General features: G+C 55.2%; 1 protein-coding gene across 2 annotated transcripts; it reads left to right on the top strand.

Moving 5' to 3' along the window:
• The first annotated feature begins 2555 nt into the window (after positions 1-2555).
• On the top strand, positions 2556-18408 carry SETD4 (SET domain containing 4). 2 transcript variants are annotated; one of them, XM_084873225.1, is made up of 11 exons: positions 2556-2686; positions 4025-4191; positions 5290-5385; positions 6641-6678; positions 9119-9207; positions 9894-10323; positions 12459-12633; positions 14211-14292; positions 14998-15078; positions 16569-16692; positions 17940-18408. In XM_084873225.1, the coding sequence occupies exons 2-11, from the start codon at positions 4119-4121 to the stop codon at positions 18123-18125; spliced, it is 1374 nt and encodes a 457-aa protein (XP_084729351.1). In that variant the 5' UTR covers positions 2556-2686; positions 4025-4118; the 3' UTR covers positions 18126-18408. The 2 variants fall into 2 exon arrangements, with proteins under 2 accessions (XP_084729351.1, XP_084729352.1); XM_084873226.1 differs by lacking the exon at positions 2556-2686 and adding an exon at positions 3089-3194.
• Positions 18409-19363: the final 955 nt, after the last annotated feature.

Below are 19363 nucleotides of genomic sequence, written 5' to 3'. Positions count from 1 at the left end.
CAGCGCGCAGGCGCAAGCCCCGCCCACAGGGGCGTGACTCGGCCATTTGCTCGTCTAGCCCCGCCCTAGAGGCGTGGTCCAGGCCCGGTCCCGCCCCTTCCGGCCCGAAGGAGCCTAGAATGGTAAGCAGGGCCACTGACAGGTTCCCAGGTGGGCGGGCCTGTGGCTGCGGGCCACGCCTGCCTGTCAGCAGAGAGCCATTCTGATTGGTCGTCTGACCACCGTTACACGGAACCCTTGGCCTCGGTCCTCCGTGGGCTTTCCGCTGGTGTTTTACAGCCTACAGCCCAAAGCAAGTGCCCGGAGCGGAGAGGAGGGGACGAGGACTCAGTGTGTGTTATTTGTCTCCTAACTGAATGAAAGCACAGCTCCCGGCTTCCCCCAGCTGGTTCTTACAGGACAGCTGGGGGAACTAGTCATGTGACTCATCCCAGGGTTACCACCCGCCTAGATCAGCGACTTTCAGCCAGCGTGTCCCGGTGCAAGACGTTTTAAAACATGCAATGCCTGTTTATTCAGGGGCACTGACCTCTTTGCCCTTAGCTTCTCAAGTTAAAAAAGACAACAGCCTACATACAAGCATGTCAAACTCAAGGGCTAACACGGGCCAAATAAACAAGGTTTAAGTTTATGAGGGCCGCCAGCTTGACATGCTTGGCCTACACAAGAGCTGACCCGTGTTGGTGAGTCAAAATTATGCTATTTTTTTTTGTCAGATCGGCAAAAAATACATATATTTTTGGTGTGTGAAGCATCCATCTTATATGAAAACTGCTGTGTGAAATTTTAACCCTGCTAACTGGCTTCTGAAAATTCTCGCTTGCTGAGACTACTCCCACTTCAGCTAAGCTACTGAATGTCCCCAGACAAGGTCATCAGTGCTGGCCCCAGGCCAGGCCTCTGTTTGAGGTCTCAAGGCCCCAGGACACACTGGCTCTTTAAGAACTTGCAAAAGGGGCCAGAAACACTCCATATTCAGAGACAAAGAGGGTAGGGTCATATAAATAGGGAGAATTCCTGCATGTTGGGGCCCAGAATCTGAGATACATTTTCCTCTGGACCAGCGCGTAATAAATGTAACTCCAACTCTCTAAGAATTGCTTTGTTCTTCGGTTTTCTGTAACAGCAGGGTTAAAATTGCAGGCAGCAGTTTTTACACAAGATAGAGATGACTATGCTTCAGCAGTTCAGAGAATGCTCATATATCCCTTATCAAGTTTCCCCAACTATTAACCATCTTACAATGTGGCTCACTTGTCACAAGAAACTACCACTGGAGCAGCAGTAATAACTGAACTCCATGCTTTATTTGAATTTTACTAGTTTCCCCCCTAATGCTTTTTCTATTTCCGGATTCCCTACAGAGTATCACATTACATTATCTGTCTTGTCACCTTAGTTTCCTCCGTTTTATGACAGATTCTCAGTTTCCTGACCTTTGACACAGTTTAGGCGTACTGTTCAGGTGTTTTGGGGTTTGTCTGATGTTCTTCTCAAGGAAGAACGCGATTATAGGATTTGGGAGAGGGAGACCACAGGGGTGAAGTGCCCTCCCTATACCCTGGCATGCTATCACCATAATTCATCACCGAGCATGTTAACCCTCAGCCCCTGGCCAGGGTTTTCCACTGCACACCTACTTTTCCTCACTTTCCATGCTGCATTATACACTTAGAAGCAAGTCACTAAGCCTATTCCACAATCCTGGTGGCGATGGGGGTGAGGGGACAGAAACTGAGCTCCATCTCCGCACAGGGAGGAGTATTTACTTAAAAGGTATGGACTTCTGCTGAAACCGGTTTGGCTCAGTGGATAGAGCGTCGGTCTGCGGACTGAAGGGTCCGGGGGTTCGAGTCCAGTCAATGGCATGTACCTTGGTTGGGGACTCATCCCAGGGTTACCACCCGCCTAGATCATCCCCAGTAGGGGGTGTGCAAGAGGCAGCTGGTCGATGCTTCTCTCTCATCGACGTTTCTAACTCTCTATCCCTCTCAATTCCTCTCTGTGTAAAATCAATAAAATATATTAAAAAATTAAAAAAAAAGAAAAGGTATGGACTTCTGCAAGGCTGATCCTGGGAGAACTAGGCCAGGAAGGGTGAAGTGGGGCGGGGCGCGCGGGGCGGGGCGCGCGGGGCGGGGCGCGCGGGGCGGGGCGCGCGGGGCGGGGCGCGCGGGGCGGGGCGCGCGGGGCGGGGCGCGCGGGGCGGGGCGCGCGGGGCGGGGCGCGCGGGGCGGGGCGCGCGGGGCGGGGCGCGCGGGGCGGGGCGCGCGGGGAATCGGGCGGCGGGAAGCTGCGGCCGCCTGGGCTCGCCGTTCCGCGTGGAAGGCGGAGGCGGAGCGGAAGGCGCGGTGGGTGCCGGGGGAGGGTCGGGCCGGCCCCGCGTTCGGAGCTCCTCCCTCCGCCGGCGGCACCTCAGAGCGCAGGCCCCGCGCCCGCGGGCCCCGGGTTTTCCCGTTAGCGCCTCAGTCCGGGCCGGGACGGACCGGGTCCGGGGCGGCGTCCCGGCGCCGGGCACCCGCCGCGCACGCCCCGCGGAGCCCGGGCCGGGACTGGGCTCGGGTTGGTGAGGCCGCGGGGAGCCCGGCCGCTGCCTCCGCGGACGCCGAGGCTGGAATCGGCTCCGGTCCCGGGGCTGCGCGGGTCTCCGGGCCCCGGGCCGGCACCTCGGAGAGCCCGCCGCCAGGTCAGCCCCAGCACTTCCGGCCGGGCCCCGGCTGCCCGGTCACGGGAGCTCATATTTGAGTTTTTTGATGTAAAAAGAGCTGAATCCCATCGCCCACCCCGCCGGCCCGGAGGCGCTCCCCGGGAGTGAGGGTCCGCGGGGCGCAGGCTGCGGGCGGGGGGTCCCCCTGCAGAGCTCGCACCCCTCTCCCGCCCCCCGGGCACCGCCCCCCGGGGTCAGGGTGCGGGCGGGGCTGCCGGCGGGCGGCGGGCTGGGGTTCCCGGTGCAGAGCTCGCACCCCTTTCCCCGCCCCCGGGCTCAGGGTGCGGGCGGAGCGCGGGGCTCCACGTGCAGAGTTCGCCCCCCGCCCCCAGGGCACCGCGTCGCCGGCGCGCCCCCTTTCGGTGGGTGAAGCAGGGACCCTCAGGGCCGAGGCGGGGGTAAGGGGGCCGGGCTCCTGTTTCTCACTCTGCCTGGTGCACACAAAGCCGGGTTCTGCAGGACGCCGCCGCCGGAGCATCCCGCACGTGTGAGTCTCCATAGGAGCGGGTGAAAGTGACAGTAGCGCCCCTCCCCTGGCACAGCCTTGGCCATCTTTCCTTAAGTCTTCTGGCTTTATACACATACATGATGGGTTCCAGATCGTTGATGTTTCTGCCTCCCTCTCCCTCTCGGAACTCGATAAAAATATATATATTTTTTTAAAAAGGGGGGGATCATTGAGTTTGTAATGCTCTGAAACTTTGTTTTCCCCTTGGACACTTCTACACCTGAGCATATATTTCCCCCCACTGTTGATGGCTACATAATATTCCAGTATCTGAATCTTGCTGTTTTTTTTTTTAAATTCTCACCTGAAGATATTTTTATTTTATTTTAAATATTAAAAATTTTGATTTCAGAGATAGAAATTGAGAGAGAGAAACATTGATGAGAGAGAACATAGATCAGCTGCTTCCTGCACATTCCCTACTGGGGATCAGCCTGCAATCATGTGCCCTGACTGGGAATCAAACCGGGGCCTCCTGGGTGCATTGGTCCATACTCAACCACTGAGCCACACCATCTGGGCTTTTTTTTTTTTTTTTTTTTTTAGGGGGGAAGGGAGAAACATTGATGTGAAAGAGGAACATCTACCGGTTGCCTCCTATATATTTATATACCGTAGGCATATATACACACACACACACTTTTTTTTTTTTTTTTAAAGAACTGTTTTAGAGGGACCAGTAAAATGTGCATTCCATTACTGCACAAGGGATCATGATTTAGCTCTCAATGTAAAAGTTCTGTATATAAAAACATTTTAGAGAAGTGGTTTACCAGAAAATATATGTTTGTCGATTTAAATCTTTATAGGTACCAAGAACAGTGATTATCTTACATTGGGAGAAGGGGAAAGAAGTGCTTTTTATTTTCGATTGGGCACGGAAACAGAAACTGCAGTTGTGGTATGAAGAAGGGAAGAGGAAGAACAAGCCGGATCAGAAGACGAAAACTCCGCAGAAGTTCTCAGTCCAAAGGAGGTACAGTTTTTATTTTTTTTGGTGCCAGTGATATCAAAAAGGATCTTTTGTTGCTTGATAGTAACAGATGCATACAGCTTTTCTTAAAGATACATGGGCAGTGTTCACAGAGAATATTTCTTAAATAATTATCTTTGTAATTGTGCCATTTTATTCTTTTTAACCCTTGTGAGAATATAAACATATTTCTCCTTCCTGGGCAATGTTCACAGAGAATATCCTATCTAATAAAGGGGGAATATGCTAATTGATCATCATGCCCTCACAAAGATGGTGGTGCCCACAGCCAATAAGGAGGGAATATGCTAATTGACTGCAACACCCTCAAAGATGGCAGTGCTCACAGCCACAAGATGGCGGCGCCCAGTCCCCTCAGCCCCACCAGCCACCCAGGGCTGGCCCGAGGTTCATGCAAGCCTTGGATGTCGGCTGCCCGAGGCTCAGGTAACCAGAGCTGGCTGAGACTTGCGCTGCCGGCAGTGGCAGCAGCAGAGGTGTGATGGGGCGTTGCCTTCCCCTGATCATCAGGTTACCTCCCGTCCCTGTGGGCTCCCGGACTGTGAGAGGGGGAAGGCTGGGCTGAGGGACCTCCCCCCCACTCCAGTGCATGAATTTTCATGTACCAGGCCTATAGTTTCTTAAATATTTCTCTTTGTAATTGTGCCATTGTATTCTTTTTAACTCTTGTGGGAATATAAACATATTTATCCTTATCCTTCTTTCAACAGTGTCTTTTCTGGGGACTCCCAGGTTTCTGTTTCTAGTCCTGCCCTCTCTCCTGTCCTCTAATTACCTGCAAGGTATCAATGTTTGGATATAAACTCATCATTCTGAGTTCCTTGTAACCCAGTTTGAAGACCTATGTGAAAGTGCTTGGCCAGCTAGGAGGTACTGCACTGATAACGGTCCATTTTACCAGTCGCTTCTCGTACCTCTTTGAGATGATCGTATGTTTTTTCTTTTTAGTTTACATTATTTGTACATTTAAAAATTCATTTTTTTTCATCATAACACAGACATTTCATCAGAGATTTTCTTTTTAAAGGGTAATCTGATTTTATAGTGATTTTAATCACCATTTTTTCTTCCATTGATTAGTGAATGAGAGCCACAAGCCTGAATTTATAGCTCTTAAGAAGTGGTTGAAAGCTAGGAAGTTTGAAGATACGAATTTAATACCTGCTTGTTTTCCAGGTGAGTCCAGCTGTCAGTCCTCATGACCTTTGTCACAGGAGCCGTGGGCACAGGTGACAGGAAAGCAGGGGTGAGCCTTGCAGGCGGCTGTATTATGTCGGGGAGCATAACTCGTATTATGTCAGGCTTCCTGCCTGGTAGCTGTAATTCTCTTTTAAAAAATATATTTTTATTGATTTTAGAGAGGAAGGGAGAAGGAGAGATAGAAACATCAGTGATGAGAAAAAATCATTGGTCGGCTGCCTCCTTCACACTCCATACTGGAGGTTGAGCCCACAACCCAGGCATGTGCCCTGACCCGGAATCAAACCCTGATCTGGTTTATAGGTCGATGTCCAGCCACTGATCCATGCTGGCCAGGCTGTAGCTATAATATTTGAGAAGGTGGATTAACATGCTTTACCTTGTTCTAAAAGTAAATTGAAGTGGCTTATGGGAAGACATTCCAAAATGGTGAAATAAAATTTAAAATTACAAAAGGGGGATGAGAATAGAAAAATAAGGCAAAGGCAGGAATAAGGATAATTCATAGAAGTTGTGATCATAGGACCTTGCGGCCTCTCAGAGGCGAGCCACCAATTTGATGCTCCTTTCCAGCAGTGTAGACAAGGGATACGCCGGTGACCCGAGTCTTAGTGCTGTTGTCCATCAGCGCTTCTGTAACTTAGTCTGTAATACACTTTACTTTTACAAGGTCCTCGTGGCCACTTCCTGCCTTGCCTTAGTAAGTGCAGGTGGCTGAGCTCTGTTTTCTGAACTTTGTTCAGTCTCTCCCCGCACCCTCCACACCCCCTTGCCCCTAAGAATTGTCAGTCCACTCCCTTTCTATGCCCCTGATTCTATTATATTTACCAGTTTATTCTGTTTAGATTTTTAAAAAACACAGTTTATTCTTATATTATAATGCATTGATTATAGTATTATTTATTTGTATTTCAACTGTAAACCTACTTTTGCCCACCTCCTATATGGTTGGAGATAAATTTCCACTTAAATTAGCGTACGAGTCTAAAGGAAGACTCTGCGGAGGAGGCCATTCTAAGGGCCCCTGAGAGACCCAGGAGCCGCTCTGGAAGGCGCATGGTCTTTAGGTCTCGATTCTGCACTCACTCTGCCCTTCGAGGATCGCAAACCCAGAGCAGCCAGCACATGTCCGCTTTCCATAGCCCCCTGGACTCAGAGGACACCAGGCGCCGGTCTGAGGGCCCCGCACATCTGTGCAGAGTGCACTCACCTGCCTGTCTTTGGTTCCCAGATACCGGGCGAGGGCTGATGAGCAAGACGTCCCTGCAGGTGAGAATCTCTTGTCCTTGAAGCCCAGTGCAGGTGTTGCTGCTTTGCTTTGTGGGCTAACCAAGTGGATTAAAAGGAAGTTCGGCATCCAGGCATCCACTTGCTCGATACGTTTCATACAGCTCTGGCGTTAGAGCTGCGTGCGCAGACCGGGGAGACACCAAGCAGCAGGGCTCACCCGGAGCAGTTTATTTTGCCGGCACGTGAACACGCCGGCTAGGCGACCTGGCTGCTGTGGCATCCGTGGCCGTCAGAGGCCCAGGACTTGGCGGCTCTCTGCCCGCGTCCTTGGAGGGAGCGCCACCCTCAGGCCCAGCGAGTGGCGCCTGGAGCCTGAGCAGCAGGACCAAGCAAGGGGGGAGGAAGGGCAGCTTCTCCCGGCAGGAAAGGGGCCGCGAACCAGCCGCCTCTCGGCTGCCAGCGACGCCGTGCACAGCCCCAGCGGCAGGAGGCGACACCTGTGGGCAGTGCCCTCGGGGGGTTGGGTGGTGAGGAGGGGAGAGGTCTGTTGGGTTGGCAGCCAGCAGTCTGTCACAGCGGATTTTATGAACCAGATCACGTGTTAACCATGCCAGGGGAGGGAGCTGCTCATCTGAGAGTCTGCGTAGCAGAGGAGGTAGCACAGGGGGTGGAACGGAATAGGCAGAGGGAGGTGATCTGATCTCCAAGGTCCATTTATGCCATTTAAAGCACATTTAATACAGTTTTCTGTAAAGCTACTAATCAATTCCTTAATTTTTATTTAAAATAATTTTAATTTCTCAATTTAATTTATATAAACCCCAACCTTGTACATATGTTTAGTGTAAAGAATGGTAACTTTTAGTGTTGTAATTCTATTATGCTATTTTAATTTTTAAATTACTTTATAATTTTTAATTGTGGCGAAATACATACTACTATAAAATAAAACTTACCATCTTAACCATTTGAGTGGGCAGCTTATTGGCATTAAGCACATGCACATTGTTGGGTAATATTGTTATTTTTTGAACAGAGGTATAATTGACCTCAGATGTAGCAGAGTTTGGAGAGTAGACATGTACCTCTCATGTGTAGAGCAGTGACTATCGGTCATTTTTAAAAATAGTTTTTTTTATTTATTTTAGAGAGAGGAAGGGAGAAGGAGGAAGATAGAAACATTGATGAGAGAGAAGCATGGCATGGATGAGAGAGAAGCATGGATTGGCTGCCTCCTGCACATCCCCTGCTGCAGTTGGATCATGTGCTCCGACCAGGAATCAGACCGTGACCTCCTAGTTCATAGGGCGATGCTCAGCCATGGAGCCATGCCGGCGGGCTGCACAGCTTTTGTGTTCAGTTTGATGAGCTTTGATGATGAAGAGATTTACCCCAAGGACCATAGAGACCATTTTATCAAGTGGCTTTAAAAAATCCTCACCTGAGGATACGTTTTAACTGATGTGAGAGAGAGAGAAAGAGAGAGAGATCCACGTGTGAGAGAAACATTGACAGGCTGTCTCCCTCCCCCGCGCTGAGTGGAGATGAGAGAGAGAGAGAGAGAGAGAGAGAGAGAGAGAGAGAGAGAGAGAGATCCATGTGTGAGAGAAACGTTGACAGGCTGTCTCCCTCCCCCGCGCTGAGAGCTCGGTGTGGACCTGACCGGGACTGGAGCCGCCACCTTTGGCTGTACAGGCCGGTTCTCTAACCCGGGCACTGGGTGGATTTTTAAAAATCATACTGTCACGGATGTCGGGGCAGGAAGAGGTGGTAGAGGTGATCTAGTTTAATCTCAATATACAGAAAAGGCAACTGGAACTGGCACCCAGCTGATTGTCAGCTGAGATTCGTAACGGAGACGCCAGTGACAATGCCAGCAGGACTTACACCGGCGTCCCGGCGCCTCCCTGTGTCTGGCGTCCGCTGCTTGCCTCTTCCTTTCCCTCCTCCGTTCCCATCGCCGTGGGAAGAGCTGGACCGCGGCAGGTGGAAGGGGAGCCCCTGTGCTGGGTGCGCTGCCCTGGCTTTTGTAGTGGACACAGGCTAGGAGGGTGGCCAATCTAGGACAGCCTCTGGCACATGGGCTGCACCTGATGGACGTGTGTGTGTGTGTGTGTGTGTGTGTGTGTGTGTATGTGTGTCTGAGTCTGTGTCTGTTCTGTTTCCTGAAGGTGCACCACTTCCGGCCTAAGAAAGCGAAGGGTCAGTTTGGTTTGGGTTGTCAGTGTTTGCACATTCCTTCCCGGTGGAAGGTTGACAGCCACATAACTGACCTTTAACTCCTGTGGGGTCGTTGCCCCTGCGCTGGGGCAGCCTTGCGGGCACCCACTGGCGCAGGGCCTTGGGAGTTAGTCGGTGGTGGTCTCAGTGGCCGGGTTGTCCTGGTTCTTAGCAGATGAGACGGGGGGCTGGAAAAGGCGCGCACTCACAGGCCTTCCCAGAGCACAGGCGTTCTAAACACTGCTTTCTTTTCTGGAAGGAGGGCCAGTTGATTATCTCGCTGCCTGAGAGCTGCCTGCTCACCACGGACACGGTGCTCAGGAGCCGCTTAGGGCCGTACATCGCCAAGTAAGTGACCCTCACGTGCTCCCCAGGCACCGCTCCTCCATAGGCCTGCACCATCGCAGATACAGCACCGAGGCCGAGGTCAGGGGACCCAGCCCCGTGCACAGCTGACACTGCCATGGTGCAGAGTCTACTCTGGGCTGTGGAGTTTGCTTTAATTCACCGCAAACTGGGAGGCGGTTTGAATCCTGATCTGTCCCAGAAACGGAAGATGAGATGGGATAATAAAGGAAATCATGGCTGAGCGCCTTGCTCATAGTAGCTGTTCTCCATCGCAGTAGAGATTGACAAATGTTAATCTCTCTTTTGTTTTTACCTTCTTTGTACTTGCTTGAACTTGCTTTCAGCTCTGAAGAGCTGTTAACATTAGAGTTAGTTTTAGCCGAAACCGGTTTGGCTCAGTGGATAGAGCGTCCGCCTGCGGACTGAAAGGTCCCAGGTTCGATTCCAGTCAAGGGTATGTACCTTGGCTGCGGCACATCCCCAGTAGGGGGTGTGCAGGAGGCAGCTGATCAAACGAAGCTGGGACTCCGTTAGTGAGTCCGCTCTGGTGTGGACATGACTTGTGCAGACACTTGACATAAACTGGGCGAGCGCTGGCCGGCCCTTCTGTGGGAGCAGAACTAACCACTGGAGCATCCGTGTCTTCAATAAAAGTCACTTCTTTCCTTCGCTTTTACTTCGGCCAGGTGGCAGCCGCCCCCGTCTCCGCTGCTGGCGCTGTGCACCTTCCTGGTTGCAGAAAGGCATGCTGGGGACCGGTCTCCCTGGAAGCCCTACCTGGAGGTCTTGCCGAAGGCCTACACCTGCGCCGTGTGTCTGGAGCCCAGCGTGGTGGCTCTCCTTCCCTGGCCGCTGGCGGCGGCGGCCAGAGAGCAGAGCATGCGCGTGCGCGAGCTGTTCACTTCCTCCCGAGGCTTCTTCTCCTCCCTGCAGCCCCTGCTCTCCGCGGCCGCCGAGAGCGTCTTCAGCTACCGCGCCTTCCGGTGGGCCTGGTGCACCGTCAACACCAGGGCCGTGTACATGGCGCGGGGCCGCAGGCAGGGCCTGTCCGCGGAGCCCGACACCTGCGCGCTCGCCCCGTTCCTGGACCTGCTGAACCACAGCCCCGCCGTCCAGGTGAGGGGACACGTTCTGTGTCCGCAGGAGGGACACGGCCTCAGAGCTGTGACCTGGAACAGTGCGGGGCCACAGGGAGGGCGGAGCTGGCTCTGGTAACGGCCTGCCGCCCCACCCGCCAGGCGTGCTCCTGTCTCCTCCCAGCCCATCTCCCTCCGGCCGCAGAGCCCCGTGTTATACCCCCATTCCCTCCTCCCCAGGCCTTCACCCGCAGCCTGCCCTCCCTCGCCCACTGTGGTGCAGTCTTCCTCCTTCCAGACTGGCCTGGAGTGTGGTTTGCACTCTGTCCCGACCCTTGTATACTTGGGGCCTTGCTTCTGCTTGATCTCTGCTGTGCTCTCTGGTTCATGTCCTCTCCCTCTCTGAGCTCTGCAGTCTCAGAGGCCAGCACTCTGCTTTGTTCCTTTTGTCATCCCAGTGCTCAGCCCAGGGCCTGGCACGTAGTAGGCCTTCCATAAAGCTTTATTAAAAAAGTACACACACACACACACACACACACACACACACACACACAAACGAACCTTTACCGAATGGGGAAACGAGTCGGAATCATCAGAGAATCCTGCGTTGGGGGAGTCGGAGCCCTCGCTCTCTGCCCCGCTCCCCTGTGGCACCGGGTGAGCCAGCCCTCGCGGTCCCCGGGGAGGCCCTCCAGCCGGGACCCAGGCTCACCGTCCTCTTCCCACCGAGCCGCCCGGTTAGCCGCTGCCGTGGGGAGGGCGTGGGAGGCCCCGCCGTGCTGTCCGAGGCCACGCACTCCTCGCCGTCCGCTTGTCACCTGAGTGCGGGCGGCCGAGCCGGGAGGGTGTGTCTGGTTGCTGCCCATGAGAGGAGTCGGGCGTATACCCAGGATGCGGGACAGGGACTCTGCCGTTGGCGGACTGGCTTCTTATTGGGCTGTTCGTGCCCTTACGCCCCCAGGACCAGGGATTTCCCAGGACCAGCGATTTTACGGTTGAGTGTGGGTCCCGCCTCCCGCAGCCTGGGACATGTGGCTCCCAGCCCTCTCTGCCCTCTTCTCTCTGCCCTCTTCTCTCTCTGCCCTCTTCCCTCTGCCCTCTTTCCTCCCTGCCCTCTTTCCTCCCTGCCCTCTATGGAAAAAGAGTGCCGGTGGGGCGGGTCTAACATGCGTGCAGCTGGCTTTGGCATGAGACTCCAAACCACGGCCTTACTCTGTTGTTGCTGCTGGCAGGTGGGGATTGCAGCCTGCTCCTCCTCCGCGCCTCGCTGGGGCTTGCTGGGCTTTGCCGCTAAGGAAGGAGGCCTCGGTGCCTGCACCCACGCCTCTCTGTGGGGAGCAGGTAGGTCCTGTCTTTTCCTCTCTACCATCAGCTCACCAGCAGTCACCCATCCTCAGGCGGCGTCGGCGGGGTCAGGCTGAGACAGGCTCCGCGGGGCCCCAGAGGCCTGGCGCGGCTCCCCTGCTCTCGCCGGCCGTCCTGGCTGGTGCCGAGGCTGCCCACGCTGGATGCTCTGCCAGCCAGACAGCCCCCCACCTGGTCCTCGGCCTGGCCCAGTGGTCGGCAAATTCAGTAAACAGCCAAATATCAACAGGACAATGATTGAAATTTCTTTGGAGAGCCAAATTTTTTAAACTTAAACTTCTTCTAACGCCACTTCTTCAGCCTAGACTCGCCCAGGCCGTGGTATTTTGTGGAAGAGCCACACTCAAGGGGCCAAAGAGCCGCGTGTGGCTCTTGAACCGCAGTTTGCCGATTATGGGCCTAACAGGTTCACCTCCCTGCCAACGCTGGAAGTCATCCAGACAAATGAATGACATCGTCCCAGGGACCTCGTCACTACAGAGCCTGCTTCCTGTGGTCTCTGCTGTGATGCCCAGTGCAGCCTGGGGGGCTGGGAGGCTGCCCGCCCGCCCCCCTCCCCTACCTCCGGGCTGTCTGTGTGACAGCCATGGTCCGGGGTTACCCATTGTCAGGGTGCGCCGTCCCCAGGACCAGGGCTGGGACCCCCCACAGGGGGCGAAGGGGCCAGGTAGGGGCTGCCGGGGACCTTCCTTTCTCCACGTGTGGTTCCGTTCAGCGATGCGTGTTCCCGCGGGCATTGGCTTACATAAACGTAACAACTCAGTCTTGGTTTTGGGTGTTGCTTTAAAAACGAACGCTCTTCCCCTCTAGGTGGACGCGGCGTTTAACGAGGAGAGCCGCTGCTACGAGATCAGGACGGGCTCGGGCTGCCGGCGGCACCAGGAGGTGTTCATCTGCTACGGCGCCCACGACAGCCGGCGGCTGCTGCTGGAGTACGGCTTCGTGCCCCGCGCCAGCCCCCACGCCTGCGTGCCCGTCCCGCCAGGTGGCTGCTCCGGCTCTTTCCCGAGCGGCGTGCACTCCCCACCGGGGGCGGGCTCCCCATCGGGGGGCGTGTACTCCCCACCAGGGGGCGGGCTCCCCATCGGGGGTGGGGGGTGTGTGGGGGTGTGTGTGTGCACTCCCCTCCGGGGGCGGGCTCCCCACCGGGGGCGTGCACTCCCCACTGGGGGCGGGCTCCCCATGGGGGGGGGGGCGGGCTCCCATCGGGGGGCGGTGCACTCCCCACCGGGGGCGGGCTCTTAAGTTTTAGTAAAAATGGCAGGCCTTTTTCCTTCTAAATATTTTTATTGGATTCAGAGAGGAAGGGAGAGGGAGAGAGAGAAGCATCCACAATGAGAGAGAATCCCTGATCGGCTGCCTCCTGCACGCCCCCCAGTGGGCCTCAGGAGGCATGTGCCATGGAGCCCACAGCCCAGGCCTGTGCCCCGACAGAGAATTAAACTGGGATCTCCTGGTTCATAGGGTGAGACTCAACCTCTGAACCACACCGGCCAGGCAGCAATCCTTCAAATGTGTATTGTTTCTTTTCTCCGAGGTAGGGCTAGCCTTACTCTGGCTGGCCATGTAATTGCAATAACTAAGTAAAAACTCCGAAGCTTTGACCGACATTGAGGATGAGAAGAACCGAGAAGAGTTCATGGAGCTCGGTCAGGCAGGATGGAGGCACAGGAAGATGCGCGGAGATGCCTGCTTAGAGATGGGAGAAACGGGACTGTCCGTACGGAGACGTGTCACCGTCACTGAGGGAGGTCAGGGTGAGAGCGGCACGTGGCCGTGCAGACCTGCCGTGTGGGAGGCCTGTGCTCCCCACGGAGGTGCAGGCCCTCTCCGGGGCTTTGCCGAGATGAAGGCCTGGGTCCGCTCTTTTGTGCCCGTTACGTAGCCATCACCTCGGTGTTAGCCTTCCTGAGACCAGGATTTAGCTGGTACATTTATGCCGTGGCCCAGCTGGTGTGGCTCCGTGGTTGAGTGTCGACCTACCTATGAACCAGGAGGTCACAGTTTGTTCCCGGTCAGGGCACTGCCTGCCTGCCCACTGCCAGAGCACGGGCTGTGGGCTCCATCCCCGGTGGGGCGTGCAGGAGGCAGCCGATCAGCGAGTTCTCTCATCATTGATGTTTCTGTCTCTGTCTCCCGTCCTCTCTGAAATCAATAAAAACAGTTTAAAAAACATGCGCTGTGAAAGCTCCCAACAAAGTGGGAGACAGCAGTGGGAGCCGGGCCTTCTCCGGGCGGCGGAGACGCCAGCGTGAGGAGCCACAGGCACCCAGTGGGCGATGAGGCGGTTCTGGTGCAGGTTCTGGCGGAACCAGGAACCCGTCCGGGGGGTGCTCCTCCAACCCACGGGTGTTTGGTCCCCGCCTTGTGGAGTTCCTGGCTTTTCCAGAGCGGAGGACGGTCTCAGCGTGGGCCTGGAAGAAGAGACCTCTGTTTTGTATGAATGAGGTCACACTTTACACGTGTCTGGATTGCAATGGGAAGGAAAGTAAGCTGAGAAGGAAAGGTTTATACTTTTGTCTGAATTACACCCTAAATCTCAGTCTGATTTTTTTTATGCAGATATGCTTGTTAAATACCTTCCATCAGCAGATAAGCAGATGAACAAAAAGATTGCCATTTTAAAGGATCATGACCTTACAGAGTAAGTGTTGCTCTCACAGTGGTTCCGTGGGAAAATGGTGATAAAATGGAGGGTAGGGCTCACCAGCGGGCAGGTAGGTGTGACCGAGCGCTTACTCTGCGGGTGTCATGGGGACACGGGAGTGGAAGATTCTTTTCAAGGAAGCTTTCAGGGACGCAGCGGCCAGCGTGGACAGGAATCCTGGTGCCAGCGGAGAGCCTGGGTGTGCTGGTTGGTGGCCCAGGTTGCGTTTGTCTCTGAATGTGGTCCAGTGGGTGCCATCAGCTGGTGGGGGCCGGGCTGGCCCTCACCTAACACAGTGGCTGGTGACTCCCAAAGGGAAAAGGGTCAGGGCGCCCCTGTGGCTGAAGGGCAGTGTGAGGGGCCGGCTCAGGCGCAGGCCTGGCGCTGGGTGGTGCTGCTGGCTTAACCCCAGACCACCATGGCGTCGGCCTGTCTCCCTGTGCCTGGCCGGGCCGCTGCGGGGCCTCATCCGGCGCAGCCTCTGGCCCAAGCGCGTGGGAAACAGCTGCTTGCTTTTCTCTTTTTTAACACGAGACCTTCCTGTACTCAGGCTTTATCGTTAGGGACTGAAGACTTTTCTCCTTTTGTCTTTCTGACCAAGACCGCAGGCTCCGTAAGGCTTAGTGCCGCTTTAGAAAGACTGCTGTGCCCCGAAGTCCTAGTGACGCCTGTCCTGTCCTCTCCTCTCCTGTCCCCCCGCAGGAACCTGACCTTCGGATGGGACGGGCCGTCCTGGCGGCTGCTCACGGCGCTGCGGCTGCTGTGCCTGGAGCCTGCGGAGTTGTGAGTGCTCGCGGGCACGCGGGTGGGCGGGCAGGGGTCGCCCTGGGATGCCATGGGGACGCGGGCGGGCGGGCGCTCCTCAGGCCACTCCCGTGGGCGGGTGTTCTCTCTGAGTGTCCCCGTGTCCGGCTCTGTGGGAGCGTCATGGTCAGAGTGCGTGGTTGGTGGAACTTTGATTCTTTCCTCAGAGGCCCCCCGGGACCTCAGTTTGTTCAGAAGCGCGGGCACTGGCACTGCCCAGAGGGTCTGAGTGGGTGGGTTTTCCCGTTCTGCCCCGGGGCAGACCCAGGGCGAGGCACGGGCGTGTTCTGGGAGGTGCAGGGGAGCCTGGTGTCCATGGTCCCGGCCAGGCTTCCACGGAAGGACCGGGGCTCCATGGCTGTGCTGCTGCCGTTCTGCAGTGGTGCCGGTCGGAGCCGGGGCAGAGGAGCCGCGAGCAGGGAGGACTTCCTGGAGCGGTGGAGCCCCGAGTGGGGGGGTCACGTGAGAGGGCTCAGTGCCCAGATGTGGTGTGCTCGTTCTGCTCTGTGGGGCCTCTTAGGTTTTTTTTATTTTTTTATTTTATTTTTTATTTATTGATTTTTTACAGAGAAAAGGGAGAGGGATAGAGAGTTAGAAACATCGATGAGAGAGAAAAATCCATCAGCTGCCTCTTGCACACACAATACTGGGGATGTGCCCACAACCAAGGTACATGCCCTTGCCCGGAATCGAACCTGGGACCCTTGTGTCCTCAGGCTGACGCTCTATCCACTGAGCCACACCGGTTAGGGCGGGCCTCTCAGGTTTTGACACTGCATTTCTAATCGCCTTCAGTACTTGCACTCGGACATTGCTGCAGCCCAGGCACCATGCCTGTCGCCACTTCCCCTGGAGATGCTGTCCGTCCAGCATCCATTTCTCCACCCTCCCTCCCATTGGCTTCTCTCAGCGGATGAGGGCACTGCCACCTTCGGCTCGGCTTCCTGCTGTGGCTCCCTCGTTAAAACGTTCTTTCTGATTTCAGAGAGAGGAAGGAGGGCAGAGAGACAGAAACATTAACGATGAGAGAGACTCATCCACCTCTGCCTCCTGAACTCCCGCACACCCCACCCTGGGGATCAAGCCCACAACCGAGCCTGTGCCCTGGCTGGGAGTTGAACCGTGATCTCCGTGGTTCATGGGTCCACGCTCAACCGCTGAGCCACACCAGCCGAGCTGCTCTTGCTCCCTCTTGCCTACCCTCAAACGTGTACCACCTGCCCGCCCGTGGGCCAGGCCCAGGGCCGAGTCCTGTTCCCACTGTCCTTTTTGTAAACCGTGTCCGTGTCAGCACAGGAGGAGCACGTGGTGGAGCGTGGGAGCCTGTGGGCGGGTTCTGAGAGGAATCCCCATGGGAGGGCTTTAGAAGCTTCTGGAAACGAGAGGCTGTGTGTGTGGTGTTCAGTGTAATGGTCGTCGTCATTTGGTGAGGCCCTGCTGAAATGATTTTACTAAACATTATGTTCTAGTCTGTGCTGGAAGAAAGTCCTTCTTGGGGAGATAGTTTCAGACGTGAACGAGAAGAAGAGTTTGGACGTCGCCCAGAAAATATGCCGCTACCTCACAGAGGAGGCCAGCGCTGTGCTTCAAAAGGTTCGTTTCTATAATTTTGCATTTCTATCTTTCTTTAATGTATTTTTTAAAATTGATTTCAGAGAGGAAGGGAGAGGAAGAGAGAGGTAGAAACATCAATGATGAGAGGGAATCATTGATTGGCTGCCTCCTGCATGTTGGACCGAGCCCGCCACCCAGGCATGTGCCTTTGACCGGAATCGAACCTGGGACCCTTCTGTTGGCTGGGGCTTGAAGAAGTGTTTGGTTAAGAAGTTACTTGTTTGGGGCACGTTGGGTAGGGATGGCACACCTTCGCTGAGCGTTGTTGAATGCCTTATATACTTGAACATTGATGCTACCTGGTTTTTGACTGTTAACATTGTGCCTGCACCTTTTAATAGCTAAAATTATCACATGAATTCTTGATAATAGATTTTAAGTACTCTTTTCCTTTTATTTTTATTTAGTTACTATTTTAATTAAATGAAAAAAGAGCTGCCCCAGCTGGTTTAGCTCAGTGGATAGAGTGTTGGCCTGTGAACTCAAGGGGCCTGGGTTTGATTCCGGTCAAGGGCACGTGCCCAGCTGCCGGCTTGATACCCAGAGGGGGATGTGCAGGAGGCAGTCAGTCAATGATTCTCTCTCATCACTGATGTTTCTCTCTCACTCCCCCTCTCCCTTCCTCTCTGACATCAATTAAAAAATAAAAATAAATAAAGAGCAGCTCATTTGAATAAAAACATTACTGGGATTTAAACTATTTTAATGAACTTTGAAGGCAACATTGTGCTCAGTGGAATAAATCAGAATGCAGGAAACAGACTGCTCGGCCCCTCCTCTGGGAGGACCTGGGACAGGCAGAGCATGGAGCCGGACGGTGGAGGGTGCCAGGGCTGGGGCCAGTTTCTGGTGATGATTACATAACATTGTGGATATTCTAAATACCACTGCACTGTACATTTAAAAATGCTCAAGCCAAAACCAGTTTGGCTCAGTGGATAGAGCGTCGGCCTTCGGACTGAAGGGTCCCTGGTTCGATTCCGGTCAAGGGCATGTACCTTGGTTGTGGGCACATCCCCGGTGGAGGGTGTGCAGGAGGCAGCTGATCAATAATTCTCTCTCACCGATGTTTCTGACTCTCTATCCCCCTCCCTTCCTCTCTATAAAAAAACAATAGAATATATTAAAAAATACTTAAAAAATAAATAAATAAATAAATGAAAGTGCTCAAAATGGTAAATGTTACGTATGTTTGATTATTATAAAAAGTTAAAAATCACTTGCAGGTTTCTCACATGAAGGAGAAGGAAATGGCGGGGACACACCAGCTCACTCTGGTGGAGACGCTGTGGGCAGAGGAGCTGAAGGTCCTCCTGGCGTCCGCCGAGACAATGAGCAGTTTGCAGACAGCTGTTCGTGCCTCCCCCAGGTGCCCCGCGGGATGCCGCCCCCTCTGCGGGTGTGACACCTAAAACACTGAGCACTGAGGCGCGTTTTACCCAGAACCGCGTACGTGGACGGAGGCTCCCATTAAATGGTGTGCTTGACGCCGAAACCGGTGTGGCCCAGTGGATAGAGCGTCAGCCTGCCGACTGAAAGGTCCCAGGTTCGATTCTGGTCAAGGGCATGTACATTGGTTGTGGGCACATCCCCAGTAGGGGGCGTGCAGGAGGCAGCTGGTCGATGTTCCTCTCTCATCGATGTTTCTAGCTCTCTATCCCTCTCCCTTCCTCTCTGTAAAATATCAATAAAATATATTTAAAAAAAAATAAAAAAATAAATGGTTTGCCTGATCCTGGGCCTGTACCTTCCTTGGGGGCGGGGACCTTGGAGGACATGTGCAGGGCCAGGTGCTGGGATGGCGGGGCTGCAGGTGAGGAAGGGCACGCCATCCTAACGGCACCTCTGATGCCCACTGAACAGCCCCTGAGGGGAGACCCTTGCCTGAGGGAGCTGGGCCCACTGAGAGGGAGCCCGAGGGGGCTGCGGTCAGCCCGGCCCCCACCTTCACCCTCACCCCACCCCCCTTCCACCCCCACCCCACCCCCACCCTCACCCCATCCCCACCCCCACCCCTACCCCCACCTCCACCCCCACCCCCACTCCACTCCCACCCCACTCCCACCCCCACCCCCACCTCCACCCCCACCCCCACCCCCACTTCCACCCCCACCCTCACCCCCACTCCCACCCCCACCCCCACTTCCACCCCCACCCCGGTGTGGTCTTTCTTCCCTGAAGGTGTGCTGCTGCTCTGGCTCAGCAGGAAGGGCCAGCAGGGGAGCTTCTGTGACCTCAGGGTCAGGTAACGGGGAGGGCGGGCAGTGCTGCGTGCCAGCGCCTTCTGCCCAGCTGACTTTCCCGCTGAAAGGAGGCTGTTGGGCTGGAGTGGCCGTTCCCTGTGCTCCACCCCCCTCCCAGCAGAGGGGCGGAGCCGGCACTGGCAGCAGAGGCCCAGGTGACGCTGCCCACCCCTGCCTCAGAGCCAGGCCGGCTGCTCGGAGGGCACCCGCACGGACCGGGTTTGGGAAGGGAGAGCTGGTGAATGAACACGGAGTGTGGCCTGCCTCGCTGTGGGCTGGTGTCCGGTGGTCGTCAGCATGTCCCTGACTTCCCGTGGGGCTGTGTGCCTCTGCGGGTGGCCGTCACCGTCCTGGTGCTGTCGGGAGGTCAGGAGGGACGTGCTTGTGCTCAGTGGGCCCTTTGGAAT

Source organism: Pipistrellus hanaki (assembly GCF_964339955.1).
Source record: "Pipistrellus hanaki genome assembly, chromosome: 2".
NCBI classification, from domain to species: domain Eukaryota; kingdom Metazoa; phylum Chordata; class Mammalia; order Chiroptera; family Vespertilionidae; genus Pipistrellus; species Pipistrellus hanaki.
The sequence above is the reverse complement of the archived record's forward strand: the minus strand, read 5'-3'. Positions and strand labels throughout refer to the sequence as shown.